Here is a 16,433-nt window from a genome sequence, read left to right as displayed (position 1 = left end):
CTTCTATTATAATTATTTTGTTTGTTTATTGGACATATGACACTTCTACACAAAAGCTTCCCTATTTTCCCCATATTTTGATAAAGTAAATTTTTTTGTTTGTTTTCTACTAAATATGTTGACATCAACGTTGGTCCAACTGGCTAAACGGAAATCGAAGCTTGGGATATTTGACCCTCGCGCCTTGCTGTAGTTTAAAAACCCGGAAGTACAGCCGCTATCATTTACTCCTCAACATGTAAGTTTCATTTAAGCGATCTTCAATCAAACTAAGCACCAATGCTTTAGCTGTTTACTCCGCTCGGTATCCGAACGCGTCTAATCCTTCTCTCTGCATAAAAAAACCCAAACATATTTAGCTCACGGTGATCGGTAAATCAGCGCTAATGCTAACGTTGTTAGCATACAGCTTCATTGCTAGACTGCCACATCGCCTGAAAACTGAGGAGCACCCATGTAAATGTCTAATACTTTCCAAACTAATGTTCTTTAATACTGTTAGATGCTTGTCACGTTATTTTAGTTTCAGCAAAATCATGTCGCTGCACATACTCTGATTGTGTTGTGAAATTTCCCCTAAAATGCCAATGAGTTGAAAAAATAACGTGTATTTTTTGTATTTGTTCTCAGGGGGTGATTTCTGACTTCATTCTGTTACACCAAAAGCCTTACTAGTATCTCCTGAAGCATCAGTAGCGTTTTCGGCTTTGTCGGCCATGGCTCACGACGATGAAGAAGAGGAGCTGACCGTGGAGGGGCCCAAAGAGGTGGACATGATCACATCAATACGTTGCCTCGGGTACCTGTCAAGCCTCAACCTCCTGGTGGCAGTGTGCGTCGGAATGTACCTGCGCTGGGAGGTGACGAGCGAGCCGATGATCCTGGTCATCTTCATCCTCGGTCTTTTCGTCCTCGGCATCGCCAGCATTCTCCACTATTACTTTGGCATGGAGCAAGCCAGCTTGAGCCTCTTCCATCTGTGGTTTGGCTTCCTGCTTGGTCTCCTGTGCTTCCTTAATAGTCCCGCTTTGGATTCCAATGTCAAGGAAGTGGTTGCCAATTATCTCCTGTTGGCCAGCGTCATCATCAAGGTGGTGTGGGCCGCCACGGAGCGAATATGCCGCTCGATTCGCTACAAGCCCATTTTGTTGAAGTCCACCGAGTTCCTCGAGCTGCTGGGATTTGCCATCGCCAGCACCACCATGCTTCTCAGCAAGTCAGTGGCCATCGTGGGCCTCGTGGTGGCTCTGGGCGCGCTCATCGTGGACTTGAGGATGAAGTCCCTGCTGGCGTTGCCCAATTTGATCAGCTTCGCCCTGGTTACCTCGCTGGTGTTCTTCCAAGCCTTGGGCATCGCCGCCAACCCTTTTGCCTTAGGGTGCTACTTGGGCAGGCTGCTGTGCGAGCCCGTGTTGGACGTGTACTTCAGCGCGCTGGGCGCCACCGAGCGTTGGATGCCCGTGCTCACTTTGGGGAACATGTGGAGGCGGCTGTCCCTCCTGCCGTTGAGCCTGCTGGAGCTGACCTTCATCATCCTGTCCGCTTTTAAGGTACAGCTGTTTTACGTGAATGAATTCAGAGCCCAAAATAACCTTTGCTTCATTTCCATCTGTTAGTTGGCTTTGCTTTGGACAAAAGTTTGGAAACACCTTCAAATGTAATTACCTCTTGATCATGCACAGCTGGGAAGTGAAAGGGTTAGAGGTCAAAGCGTCACCCACATCATAAAGCTGACAAAGAAAATACCAAAGATATACAAAGCTGTTATGTGGGCAAAACTTTGTCGAATCGAAAATAGTTCCATCAATTTTTCTCAAGTGTTAATTGAGATCTCAGGACATTTCTAAATTCTGAGAAAACACATAATTAGAAGGTGTTTTGATTGTTATGTGTATTTTACTTATGAATATGTCCACATCCAGTCCATCAAAAATTATAGTGACCAAACCACAGATCTTAAATTCAATTCTAATCGCAATATTGATTCCTCTCACCTAGCTGGGCCACTTGGAATTGTGGTACTTGGTGATCCCAGGCTTCTGCCTCTTCGGCCTCTTCTGGTCCGTCTGCCACGTCATCCTCCTCATCACAGTTTGGGGCTTCCATAGCAAGCTGAGCGAGTGCCAGAGAGCCTGGCGGGCGCAGCGCTCCAGCAGCCGCAGCTTGGAGCAGGTCATGGCCTCCAGGGGCATCCGACATTTTTGCCTCATTTCCGAGCGGCTGGTGTTCTTCAGCCTGCTGTCTACGGTCATTCTGGCTGCGGTATCCTGGCAGGTAGGCGGCTAAGAACAAATGCATCAGCTTTGGGCATAACAATGAAAAATAATCTATAGAGGACTAAGTCATGATCCCTGCGGGACTCCGCGTGTAACATTAGCTGATCAGGAAGTTATTGCTCTTTTAAATGAAGAGTGGTGTGCCTGGCCACAAAATTCAATTTATTTCTAGTAAATCAATTATTTTCTGAAGTTAAGTGAAAGTGAATAATTTACAGTATTTGGGGATCACCGTTAGACATTTCGCGTTTTTGCTATTTCCACTTTTGATTTGATTAGTATTCTCGGAAACGGCAGCAGGAACGTGGCGAAACCAACACGTCTGCTCGAGAACGCGAAATGAAACTGCGTTCCAGTGACTCATGAAATTGATTTTGCTAATAGCGTTAGCAACTCCAAAGTTTCTGTTTGTCCTTATCAGTTTGCTTCACTTTTGGATGTTGAATGATGTGGCGACAGTCTTAACAGTCCCTTGTGTCTCTTCTCGCCTGATCCTGCAGTCAGTCGCTCTCGTGTTGCGTAACTCACTTGCGGGCTGCCACCGCCAATTAAGCGCCTGTGATTGCTTCTGCACAAAACGCAAGTGACAAAAGGAAGGAAGTGATTTTGCCGTGTTCTGTTCTGTCCCCGCAGCCGGCCAATGGTCTCTTCCTCAGCGCGTTGCTAATTGTGCTACCTCTGGAGTCGATGGCCCACGGGTTGTTCCATGAGCTTGGTAGCTGTCTCGGGGGAACCTGCGTCGGCTACGCCTTGGTCATCCCCACCTCGTACTGCAGGTAGGATTTATTTTAATTTTTTGTATTTATTTATTTTGTTTACATTTTTTTACTTTTTGTTTTACATTTTATTTTATTTTTGTACTCTTTGTTTTACTTTTTTTTATTTTATTTTTTGTATATATTTTTACTATTTGTTTTACATTTAAATTTTTTTTTTTTTTTTTTTTTTTTTTTACAAATGATCTCCCATCCCAAATCCTCTCTCAGTTAACGCAAAACCAACTAGATAAATAGGCCAATCACGACGCATAAACATGCCGCTAATGTTCCGCCCCGAAAGGGATCGTTCCGGCGCTCTCCGTGCAGCATACTAAGTCGTGGAGCGGGTTAGCCATTAGCTAACGCCACTCCCGACGCCTCCCCCAGGTTGCTCTCAAGAGGGCCCGGCATCTTTTTTTAATAGGCCGGTTAGGTTTGATGATCTCCTCCCTCGCCTAAAGCGCGGCAGCTCGCCGTCATATATTAGTGATGTCAGCGATGCTCAATCGTGCGTCCCAACTCCCGTCCGGTCGTCGCCGCCCGCCGCCTCTCTGCATTCAAAGCGGGCCCGCGGGGACGACTTGGGGCATGATGAGAACGCAGTAGCGCGTAATAGGCAGTTTGATGGCCGCCGATTGGTTGCCGTAGTGACGAGCCCCATGGGGAGATTACAGCCATCGGGGTGAGAAGGGGGGGGGGGCACTTTTTTGACAAAAGCGAGAAGTTCACAGGGAGGATGAAAGATGCGGCGTGAATCTCAAAGTACGTGAGATCGGAAAAGATTAGATGAGCTTGGCAAGATGCGCCCGGAGGATGATTTTTCTTATTAAAAGTTCCGCTTGTGTATGCGCGAGGCGTCGGCAGTCAATATCGGCGCGTCCTCGGCCCGGTCGAGTGACACAAATTTCACCCGGCTGGAGAAATTAGAAATCAGAGTCGCTTAATTGACATAGCATCACCGGCGCTGTCCAAGGTGCTGATGTCACTTCGCGCCATCAAGCCAGCAGATTGAAAGGGGATTGTATGGCCGTGTGATTTGCAGGCAGCCTTGACTTTGCGTGCGCGTGTGTGTGTCACCCCTTGCAGCCGCCACACACACACACACACACACACACACACCCCGGCACACACACTTTTCTATAAAACGACTTTGCCTTCAACTTTTCAATCTCGGTCGTCGTCAAGCCGCTCGCCTCAGACTTTTGCTTTCATTCCGGTGATCCAAAACGATCAACTCCCCTTTTTCTCAATTTTCCCACGCTTCAGCGCCGACGGCCAGCCCACCCTGCTGCCCCCGGAGCAGGCCCAGCAGTTGAACCTGCGCTCCACCGGCATGCTGAACAACGTGCAGCGGCTCTTCTCGCACCACATGATCCAGACGTTCGGCTGCGACTACTCGGCCAGCGGCGTCAGCCTGGAGACGCTGCACGCCAAGTTGCGCAACTTCCTGGAGTTGCGGACGGCCGACGGCCCGCGCCACGACACCTACCTGATCTTTTACAGCGGGCACACGCGCAAAGAAAATGGAGCCTGGGCGCTAGCTGGTGAGTCATCACTAAAATTCTGACTGATGTGTTTTATAATGGACAGTTCAAAATAATATCACCCACTGATGATTTATTTATCTCGGTTGTTTTGGTAGGAGGAGAGAGTCTTCCTCTTTCCCAGCTGTTGGAGTTGTGGAAGGAGAAGAACGCAGGCCACTGCTCACGTCTTATCCTGGTCCTGGACACGGAAAACTCCCTCCCCTGGATCAGAGAGGTACGTAGAGCAGACGGGGTCTACGTCGCCGTGCAAACAGCCGAGCTGTCGGCCGCGAGGCCCGACCCGGAAGCGGGCGAGGCTCTCGCACTCGGGGACTTCACGTCCGAATGGGTGGAGTTCAACTGCAACCCAAACAGCGACACGCAGTGGTCCGAGAAGGGCCGCGGCGTGGCGGCCGTTTACGCCGTGTCCAAACGCTGGAGCGACTACACGCTGCACCTGCCCACGGGCAGCGACGTGGCCAAGCATTGGAAGACCCATTTTCCCAAAGCGACGTATCCCATGGTGCACCTCTCCAACTGGTGCTGTGGCCTGAACCTGTTTTGGTTCTGCGGCATGTGTCTGCGCTGCTTCCGGAGGTGCAAACTGGCGTGGTTCCCGCCTGCCATTTTGGACACTGGGCAGGGCCTTAAACTGGTGCACTCGTAGATGGGACTCTCGGATGGGGTGGGAACATTTAAACACGTATGTTTGGGTGAGGTCACGTCGCTCTAAAAAATGTTGGGTAAAAAAAAAAAAAACTAAAATTAGATCTGATTAGGGATCATCCCAACTTTGCTGGGTTGTTGATACGACACAAAGTTGGGTAAACTTAAATACTTTGCCAAACCCAAATGATTGGGATGTTTTGTTTATTTCAACCCAAAAAGTTGCTTTGGTGCCTTTTTTGATCAAATCAATCAAGTTGGGTTTTAGTTTCATTGTAAGACTAACAAAAGAGGAGATTGCAGTCATTTCTTTTTTTTTTATTCATTTAAAAATATTGAGATAATTCTAATATTCCAGATTTTTTTTTTTTGCTTCCAGTGCCTTATTAATCCTCTTTTGCACTCTTTGGCCTTTCTCTTTGTACATAAATATTTTTTATTTAATTAAGTCCAGCGTTATACGTACTCACAAACGAAAGCTGCTGAGAATTTATAATAATGCGGGGGTGCACAAAATGACGCGCGCTTTGAAATATATGATGTAACCACTTAGCTGTCACAATCCAAAAATGCCGACACGCTCATTTTGTTGTTGTCGTGGCGACTTAAAAAAAAAAGACACTTTTCACCCGGCAACACAGAAAGCGAGAAAGAAAAATCAAAAGAATTATTGTAGTAACTTTTGGAAGGAACAGGCAGTAATATTTCTTTTCTGTTGCCTTAAAAGGACCCGATAGAAAGTGTATATATCCGTGCGCCTCTCTGGACTGTCAGAACAAAATGTAATAAAGTCATTTTAACATTCATATTTATCGTAGTCCCCATGTGGCGTTTGTCTGGGGAAAAAGGAATTGGGCAGGGAAGGGGAAAATGAGAAGAAAAAAAAAAGAGATTAGCTTCCGAATAATAAAAGGAAAAATTAAAAGGGTGACTGCTTTTTCATTTGATCGCTAACAAGCTGCAGCCTCAGCAAAGGCCAGCAATACATTTGTGGATACGCCAACAATCATTCACCACGATATTAGATTATGGGCCAGATTCATCCCCCAAACTGGATTAGGTAATAAAAAGACCCCCCCACTGCCCCCCTTTCTTGAGGATGTGCTGAGTCAGAGTCCACACACGTGTCGTGTGCGGCTCCTGGCTTAGCACGCAGCTTCCAAAGTGACGCAGCGCTCGACGGCGGAAATAAATGTGCTTTTTACGGCCTTTCTTTTTTTATCTGACAAGCCAACATTTCTCTGAAGGCAAAGCGAGGGCGGAGGGCAATTTTATGCCCTTTAACACGATTCTGGCTCGCTAGTTTTGCTCCAGTAATTTGGCGCATTACCGCGGGTCCATTCATTAAAATTGCAAAAGGGTGTATGAAGTCGGTAAAGGAAGACTCGATAATTGCTTTTTAATGCCTATGAATGAGCGCAGCGTGATGGCTTTTTTTGCGTTTTACGCTTTTTCGCGACCACTTTCACACATGAGCTCATCGAAATACACGAAGAAAAAAAAAATGGACGTAAAGATAAATGCTGAATTTCCTTATATTATTTCCGCGTCCTCTCAGAGCAGAGGAAAGCGATTACTGCTTTGTCCCGATGTTCCGAGGGCATTACCGATCCCAGTAGGCTTCTACTATCACCGACAATGAAATGTCAAAGCTATTCCCTAGTCACAGAGGGATGGATGAGAGGACGTGTTCGCCGCTCGGTAAGCCTCGATGTCGAGAATTTAATCAGATATCGACAGAAATCGATCTAACGCAAAGTTTTTTTATCGTGGTCATAGTTTCCTTCGAAGGGCCATTACGACTGACGACTCAAATAAATGTATGAACGTCTCATTATATAAGTTTTGCAATCAGAGACTAGTAAAAATTGTTCAAATTTTAAAAGATATTTTGAAGTGAAGCCAATTTGCAATTTTAGTATTGACACATAAAATCAATTTGTCTTTGCCGACCGAATATAATTACACTGCGGGCCAAAATTAGCCCACGAGCCGCAGTTTTAAGCCATGGCCAAGTTATATTATAATATTTTGTTGCAAAAAAATGTTGTAGGCAGGTGCTCAGTAGAACCGATAAATCCCAATCATCTTAAACGGGAGGAAAGAAAGCCGGATGTATTAAATTAGCCCGGAATTAGTTTGAAAATGGACAGATTATCTCGTTAATAGGCGCCGCCAATGTCGTTTTACAGGTGTCGGTGTAAATAGATTAGTTGTCTCTAATCAAAGATATTGTAAGTACACTTTGGATGAGGCAAAGAGCTGGCTCGCCTGATGGCATTAAAAGTGTAAATGGAAAACTAACAAGACATGTCGCTCTGCGGGATCCCAGCGCTTGGTAATTAGCAGGCGGAGTCACAGTCGGCGAGATTCCCGTTGTGCATCTGCGACTGGAGTCGGAGGGAAATATCGTTTGCCTCGTTCTATTCACGGTTTTATCGAGCCGAGCTTTTTAGCGGCCGGCTTAAACCGACGGCATTCTTCGTCTGTCGTCGCTTATGCTACGCATGAATACGAGCTATCCGAGCTATCTGCCGGCTGTCAGATAGCGACGGCCTGGTGTCTTCTCGACCGTGACACAACAAGGCACTCGGCAGCGACTTTTACGTGTTTACTTCTTGGAAAACAAGCAAGCGGCAGTATTAAGAAAGCTTGACTTGACAGGGACCAAACGTATGCGGTGATGTGATTTGTTCCACGTGATTTCAGTCAGGGGTGGATGTGTGGTTCATATTTTCTGCGTGCGTGTGTGGAGAACCACGGGGGGTTCTATCAGGAGCTTGTTTGATTGCAGCCTTGAAGCTGCTTCCAACTGAGGATAAGGTGCGCCAAACAAGGCAGCGTTTAGAAGGATGAGACGGATTTATAAGCATGTGGAGATGGCTCGATTGTAATTATGTTTCAATCGGGCCATCTGTCTTGCCCAAATGTAGCTAGCTAGCTAGCATTCCAATATCTCTTTGTATGTACAAAGTAATATGAAGCGCGACAAATACTGCGTTGCCTAAAAGTAGCTAGCTAGCTAGCATTCTAATATCTCTTTGTATGTACAAAGTACTATGAAGAGCGACAAATATTGCGTTGCCCAAAAGTAGCTAGCCAGCTAGCATTGTAATATCTCTTTGTATGTACAAAGTAATATGAAGAGCGACAAATATTGTGTTTCCTAAAAGTAGCTAGCTAGCTAGCATTCTAATATCTCTTCGTATGTACAAAGTACTATGAAGAGCGACAAGTATTGCGTTGCCTAAAAGTAGCTAGCTAGCTAGCATTCTAATATCTCTTTGTATGTACAAAGTATTATGAAGAGCGACAAATATTGCGTTCCCCAAAAGTTGCTAGCTAGCTAGCATTCCAACATCTCTTTGTATAAACAAAGTAATATAAAGAGCGACAAATATTTTGTTGCCCAAAAGTAGCTAGCTAGCTAGCATTCCAATATCTCTTTGTACGTACGGTATTGCAAAGTAATATGAAGAGCGACAAATATTGCGTTATGCAACGCCGTTTATTTTCACACACTGCCTCACATGACACAAATCGAGTTTATGTTTCTAATATTGTGGCAATTTTACTGCAATCCACCCCGCCATTGTTTTTGCCACGAGCACAACCGTGCAGTCGTGACACGCATTTCATGTCACCCCAGGTCGGGCTGACATCTTTTCATTATTCATTTGCTAATCAGCGGAAGATTAATGAAATTCCAATTTAGAAAATGAGAGACACGGGTTGCCCCCCCCCCTCCTGCGGTCTACATTTTCGTTATTTACTCATCATTGATGTTTACTTGGAGATGGGGGACATCGGGGACTGACTTTTATCACCCATGGGTGGAGGTGCAAGGAGTGGGAGTAGCGCTACTACCCGGCGCTTGCGGCTAGCCACCATGTGGAATAAAAGCTTTTTATTGATTGTCTCCGAGCGGAGTTGGACACAGCGGTGATTGCGTTCTCTGCAGAGTGCATCAACGGCAAAATGACTTCAAAACCACATTTCCCCCCTTTTCTTGTTTATTCATCGCAGCAATGGCCTTCCAGACATACACAAACATACTCTCGCTGTGTTAATTAAAACGTCTTGCAGTCAGACATTCATTTGCCCGTTTTGGAAAGTGTCAATCGTTTGTTTCCCCATGTGCTGAATTGAAAGTAAAAACGACCATGTTGGCGCCGGAGCAGCCTCCGGGAGGAAAACGCATGACCCGGAAAGTAGTTGCTAGCAAAGTGAAGCATTACCCCGTCGCAAATTCATTTTCATCACGCTTCGGAATAACGCTTGTTCTCGGAAGCGCCGGGCTGAAATTGCTTTGGGGTCAACTGGACCGCAAGACAGCGTCGGGTGTTTCCGCTGGTCAGTCAGCATGCTACTTTCATATTAGCCAGGTGATTTATACGTGCGGACGTGCTAGGCGGTCCTCGTAATGGAGGCTTATGACAGCATGACCGAGTAGCTTCACGCTCGACTCCATTTCCACATTTCCAACATTTTTTTTTGTCCCTGTTGCCATGAGACCAGCCCTACATTTTGAAGCCATAAATATCGTCGCTAATCTACGGTCAAGCCGCGAGTCGCCGCACGCTCGACCACGGCGGCTAACTTTGTAAACAACACTGATTGACCCGCGCCGCCTTACAATCAATCATACTAATTTATGCGAAGAACTCAGCTTAGTCTGTTTTTGTTTTTCCCCTCCCTCTGTCGTGCTGTATTTCTGCCTCCCTTCATTTTTTTTTTGTACAACTCGCTATCGACGTTGTGATGAGTGCTGCCCTGCTTGTCGTACATTTTGCTTTTAAAAAGTGCATCCCAGCAGAGGCTGGCGGAGATGTCCGGGAGCCGCCAGGGGAGTACATTGCCTATTTGTTGCATCAGTGCTTTAGTGGATGCAAGCCCCGGAGGAAGCGTCCGACTCAGCACTTTTGCCAACGATTATCGGCTTTTTTTTTTTTTTTTTTTATGTCTGACAGACATGTCGACGACGAGACACAAAAGAACATGAGGACGAGCGTAATAGTTTCTTCAGTCTTGCATGTTCCTCTTTCTTTTCTTTCAGGGGCTATTTAGCACACAGGTGTCAAACTCAAGGCCCGGGGGCCAGATAGGGCCCGCCACATCGTTTTATGTGGCCCGCCAAGACAAATTGTGCATCAAATTGGTGTCATTACTAGAATTGCAAATTGTCATCACTTTTAATATCTTTTCTTTTTTTTTTTAAATATTTGACCAGTTTTGACTCGAGTTATTTTGTCAGTTTGTTTTGTAGCTTTTACTGTATATAATATGAGGTGCTCATACATTTATTTGGGTTGACAGTCAAAATGGCTCTCCGAAAGAAGCTATGACTACAATGGGGCCCGCGAAAAAAAAAGAGTTTGACACCCCTGCCTTGGCAGAAAAGGTATTTTGCACGTGCCGTAGTGTTGTTCACACAGATGCTAATTAGCATTAGCATCAAGCTAGTGGACTAAAAACTGTTTTTTTTTTTTAAATACACAAAATCTTTGTTTTCAATTTAGTTTAATGTAAATAGTGTCAGTAAAGAACTTGAAGCCTATTTTTAAAAGATTTTCCCCCGAAATTATACGTGCCAACCTGTGAAGTACACCAAAAGTATTTTTTTCCTATGTTTGCATTAGCATTAAGCTAGTGAACTGAAAGTGTGCGTTTTTTTTAAAATACACAAAATGTAATTCTCTTTGTTGTCTATTCATTCGAATGTAAATAGTGTCAGTGAAGAACTTGAATCCTATTTAAAAAATATTTTCCCCGAAATTATACGTGCCAAGCAAAAGTAGCTTAAAAAAATAGTTGTTCCACTGTATTTGTTCATTAATTCTCCTTTTAAGTACATGTTTTAAGAGCCTCTCTAAATTCCCGAGCCCTGACTATTGATTAAGATTCCGTGTGTATCCACACAAGTGATTAAGTGCTGATGCTAGGGAGGAGCTCTGGCTGGAGGTGCGGGCGCGTCGCCAGCTCTCGTCCTCGTTGTAGCCACACAAAATCTAATACAGATGACTTCATCGTTTTTTTGCCTAGTGACCTTCCCGGCATTCCTTTTTTCCCGCTCCGCACCCTTCCTCCTGTACGACCTTCCCAACGTTGCTCAAATCCCCCTCAAGGGCGTTCCCGCTCCGAACGATTTAAGGTTAAGTGGCGAAAACTCTGCTGAGTCGAACCGGCCCCCAAATCGGAGAAACCTGCCTCGGCAAGGGATCGATAGCTCCCCCCCCCTGTCGACTGTCAACCATTTTATTTTGCAAGATGTGTGCATTTATTAGACGAGTATTTGTGCGAGCTCCTCTTCCTGCGACCTCGTGTCTTTCGAGCACATCGCCCATGTTTGCTTTCGAGGCTTTACACGTGTCCTGCGGCTCATGTCCACTCGTTGGAGGTATCTGAGGACTGATGTGCAGAGCTGCAAGCGCTAGAAAAGTTTTTGTTGCGTTTACTTATCTCGCTCAAAAGTTTCATCCGTCATCCACCCGTCCGTGGCCGGGATCAATTTTAGCGAGACGGCCATGTTTTTCCGAGACTAGGTCACAAAGGATTGAGTTACGACTTTCATATGTAGGAGGAAGGACGAGGCCAGATGAGTTGCAGAGCAAGAACTCTCGTCTCGTTTTCATCTGCAAATGACTTTGCCGGCGATGACTGTAAATCACCAGCGTGGGAAGGAATGATTTTGCCGTTTGTTTGCAAAGGGCAAAGAAGTCAAGGCGGTTGAATAACAAGATGGCCGATCAAAGCCAGGTTAAAGACTAATTAGAGGGGGCATTAATAGTGAGGTGAGGCTGCTTGAGGGGAGGCTCAGGTTGTCGACCACCTGACCAGAGGTTAATAGATGAAGGGGAGTGACACTGACACACATTGCGGGAATGTATGCAATGGGCTTGTTATTTATAACGGCGCCGTTCAGCCTCGCTTCGAGGTTTGGTTGTCATAGAGATGCTTAGAAGTCGCAGTAGTGTGACTGAAGGCACTTTAGATGGCTCATGACTGTGGGACAAGTGCTTTTGTTTTTATTGCTCTTTGGTTCCTGTCCATTTTTTTGAGTCAATTTGACAAATTTGTGTACTCTTTAATGAAATTGTCATCACGTTCAAAGCTGTTGCGTCCGCCAGGTTAGCGCTGCACAGTTACCATGGTAACAGCAGCAGTAAAGCAGGCTCAGCAAAAGATTCTTCTAAAAGATTCTTTCTTTGACTTTTTGACCATAAGTCACCCTCGTGCAACGTTTGTATGTGTTGCATTGTAGTTTGCTTGTTAGTGTGTAAAGGCTCCAGTGAGTTTCTGCTCGTAGCATCGCTGCCTAATGAGCAGTGAAACGAACCACTGGCCTTATTTCCCTATATGCAGATACAAGCTGCTCGACACGTTTCATCTCGCATTGTGGCCCGGTATCTGTCATAGTGAATGGAGTGTAAACTAAAACAACAGTGGATAAATACACTACTGTGTGTTTATTGCATCCTTCCGAAAGCTAAAATGGCCGCCGACGTGAAGTGTTACATGCTAGGTCGAAATGGAAAAAATGACTATGGCACGGTTTCCTCTTTAAAGTCGGCATAGTATTAGAAAATTGACAGACAGATATTGAGATGGCACAACTCGACTCATCAGTACGGCACTAATATAGACTACAAATTCAATCTCCGCCCCGATTGAGTCGGACGCCGGCGTTATCTCTCCGGCGAGGACCGGGCGTTTGTTGTTGTGACAGACGAGAATATATCACCGAGATTACCGGCAGCCGCGGCACCTTACGAGTAGACAAAGCCGTCGTGAAATTCTGTCTGGAGAAAAGTGGTGAGACTGAGAGAGAAGTTGCGTGATTCACGGCTAAGGCGTTGGGATTCCCGATTGGAAAATCGTATTTATTATTGTGCGTGCTTGTTGACGATAACAAAAAACGGTGAGAATTTGCCGCTTTTCATTTTTTTTTACAAGCCGTCAATGTCAAGCGTACCCGCCTTTGTATTTGTCATTTTGTTACATAGTTTAGTTTATCTATTTTTATTACGTTGTTTTTATTCAGGCGATGTTCCAGCTACCTAAAAACACCAGGCTTGTATTTCATTCCTTTTCAGACGTAGCCGCAGAACCAATTTTGTTGACGGTAATCTGGAAATCTGCTGAGGTCAACTGAAGGCCTTGAAGTATTCTGATTTTATGTATTCTTTATCATTTTCCTTTCATATCATTTTTACATAAGCCCTTCTTGAGGCCCCTTATCAGGCGCTATGTTAATGTTCTATTCCGGGAAGAGCGAGGATCAGTATAAAATGCATTTAAAATTAATATGTCGATTTTTTTTAAAAGGTCGCTTGTCGGCCTAGAAGTGCGAGATTGAAGGGAAAACGATAAGCCAATCTCGCCTCAGATCATATAAATCTCTCAAAGAGCTTTCTCAGCCCGGGTTGCCATGGCGACGTGGCCAGACACGGCCGTGCCAAAAAGTGAACCCGATTTGTGACGTTGACTTTTAACCGTTGCTCTTTCAGTCTGCTCGCACAAAATGGTTTCATCCACATTCCAAAATGTTTTTTTTTTTTTTTCTCCAGCTGTTCTTTGCAGATCTTTTCCTTGCGTGCACAGCCCGCCCCGAGTGACCTTGTTAAATTCAGTACGTGCATCGCGGCGCTCGGGCTAGCACGCAGTCGCCGGCCCCTGCGTTTGTTGCTAACCGGCGAGCGTGCTCACCTTGAGGCCGGGGACATGTTTTGTCTTGTTTATCAAAGGCTATCAAGTGCTGACGGCGAAAAGGCCGCTCGATTTGAGTCTCCCTCCATCACTCGTATGATCAAGTGCGGAACGGTCGCCTTTGTTTTTTTCATTTCACCTCGGGAAAAAAAAAAAAAAGCGATAAAGGGGAGTAAGAGAAGCGTGGACGTGCTAATTAAATCGCGCGTGCGGCGATAATGAGACGAGCGAAAGCATCTTGAGGAGCTTCCTTTACGGGGAGCAGCCAATCCTACCGGCGAGTTTGCACACTGATGAGCCCGCTCGACCAATCAAGTGGCTCATTCCGAGCCTTGGCAACAACCTCCGCGGCAAAGCAGAAACAGCAGTGCGATGTGTGGAATGAGAGGGAGGGTGTCTTTGCGTGTTGTGTGTTTGGCTCGTAGCGCCTCGTATAAAACGTGTCTGGACTCTCTTGTATGCAGCTCGGGTGTTTGTGTGTGTGTGTGAACATACACATACTATACACACAACGCCACGTCCCATTCCAATCTCTGTAGTTTCTCTCGCGGGTGGCATAATACTTGATGACCTCATGAAGTCCTTACGAGCATCCAATCTATACACACACATGCGTGTCAGCCTTGAAACACGCTAAGGTGCGCGCTCGCATAATTAAGATTGAGCGGAAGATTCATCCGAGTCGGGAACGGAAGGAAAATTGATTGTTACAACAGCTGATGTCCCCCTTGGCCCGTACGAATGTAATTCAATTGGAGTTTAGATTGGAGCCAACGGTGAAAAGAATCCAAATGAGCAACGGAGACAAGTTTTCCCCACATTAAAAAAAAAAATACAAATAAATACATAGATAAATTTAAAAAAATACAAATAAATACATAGATAAATTTAAAAAATAAAATAAATAAATACATAGATTAAAAAAAAAATATATATATATATTTATAAAAATATTTTAAAAAATGTTTTTTTTCCATGTCTTGGCTGAGTGCTTTTGACTTGGTGCCGGTTTCCCGGCAACCCGAGAGACACGATGTACTCTGCAAGTCATTTACGAGTGGCAAAACAACCTGGAATATTCAGTACGACTAAAACGATGATTAGACCTTCTTCTATTCATTCATTTGACAATATTGCGAAACTACTTTACCCAAAGCGAGGTGCAAAAATGAATGGATACGTGTCCCAAAAACAGAGGGAAAATTGAAAGTTGGCAGAGAAATAAATGTTTCATTTAAGTCCGGGGCGCTACCAGTAGTTTTTGTACCCAACGTGCATTACTAAGGCCTCATCCGGAGAACAGTTGTCAGCCCTGATGGGGGTCTGCCATCATCAGTGGCCCACATAACGGGATGGGAAGGAGGGAGGGTTGCGTTAACGGGGGTGTGGCGGGCAGGAGTGGGAGGTATGATGTGTCTGCATGTGTTCATGTGTGTGTGCTCATAACAGCAATGAGTCACACAGTGTGGGGGCTGCATTGCATCTGCGCCCGGCACGACAAAATGTGCATCGCTGCACCGTGTTTCAAGGCTGCGAGCACCTTCCATATGCTCCGTTTCCACTCGCACATGAATGAAACGCATGTACGCTCGCTTCTTGTTATTCGATTCACGGGATTATCATTTGTAGGGGTGCGCTTGCGTTGTCGTGGTAGAATCGAGGGTTGCCATTGTTGTGGGTCGATTTGAGAATTGTGTAATGGAATATTTTCAACCTCCAAACTGGGTGCTCGGTATCACTCATGTTCATTTTCAAGTGGAGACATGATTAGTGTCAATGCAAGGGACGCTGCTGCAGCAGCCAGGCAGATGGAGGCAAAGCGCCACCACTTGGCCAGCAATGGAGTTGACACTTGCAGTGCTCACTGAAAATTTTAAATACATTTTTATATTATATATAGAAAAATATAATATATACATATTATAAATAAATACATTTTTTATAAATACTACATATATACATATATTAAAATAAATATTTAATATACATATGTTGAAATAAATATTTAAATATAAATACATATTTAAATATATCCCAAAATTTCAAATCATTTTTTTTTACCAAGGTTATGACTTTCCTAACCGTATTCGACCGATCGCCAACGACGACACAGCTCTTACTGCCCCATTGCTAATGAATAATAGCTCGTTCGCATTCTTTTGCCAATCCAATCAGGACCATCTTGTTTACTTAACAGGATAGCTGCGGCTAATTGTTGATAGCACGCTTCATGGTTACTTTGTCCGCCTCCCTGACAATCTTGCAATAACAACAACCTTGGGGAGTTCACAAGTGTGTCTGGGATAGAGGGAAGTGGGGGTGCACAATGTTCTGCTGGGTACCCTTTATGGGCAGATTCCTCACTCTGATATCGAGTCGTAAAAGAGATTCACACACACGCCATTGGCTCACAATGACCTTCTCTCGGTGGAAGGTTTCCGCTCTTTAAACGTGCTAAGCAAAGCGAAAATATATATTCCAGCAATCCTGGGGAAATTCAT

At 45.1% G+C, this 16,433-nt stretch overlaps 1 protein-coding gene across 1 annotated transcript; it reads left to right on the top strand.

Annotated features, from left to right (window-relative positions):
- The first annotated feature begins 182 nt into the window (after positions 1-182).
- On the top strand, positions 183-6,034 carry tmem168a (transmembrane protein 168a). The gene is made up of 6 exons (XM_037243328.1): positions 183-238; positions 631-1,550; positions 1,999-2,274; positions 2,910-3,052; positions 4,301-4,578; positions 4,677-6,034. Exons 2-6 carry the CDS (start codon positions 717-719, stop codon positions 5,225-5,227), a joined length of 2,082 nt encoding a protein of 693 aa, XP_037099223.1. The 5' UTR covers positions 183-238; positions 631-716; the 3' UTR covers positions 5,228-6,034.
- Positions 6,035-16,433: the final 10,399 nt, after the last annotated feature.

This window comes from Syngnathus acus, chromosome 23, assembly GCF_901709675.1.
Source record: "Syngnathus acus chromosome 23, fSynAcu1.2, whole genome shotgun sequence".
Taxonomy (NCBI): domain Eukaryota; kingdom Metazoa; phylum Chordata; class Actinopteri; order Syngnathiformes; family Syngnathidae; genus Syngnathus; species Syngnathus acus.
The sequence above is the reverse complement of the archived record's forward strand: the minus strand, read 5'-3'. Positions and strand labels throughout refer to the sequence as shown.

Bases quoted from the DNA above. Each gene is read 5' to 3' on its own strand.
- tmem168a (XM_037243328.1), top strand. From the start codon at position 717: ATGGCTCACGACGATGAAGAAGAGGAGCTGACCGTGGAGGGGCCCAAA. The intron at 2,275-2,909 runs GTAGGCGGCTAA...CTGTCCCCGCAG, and splicing joins TGGCTGCGGTATCCTGGCAG to CCGGCCAATGGTCTCTTCCT. The intron at 4,579-4,676 runs GTGAGTCATCAC...TTGTTTTGGTAG, and splicing joins TGGAGCCTGGGCGCTAGCTG to GAGGAGAGAGTCTTCCTCTT.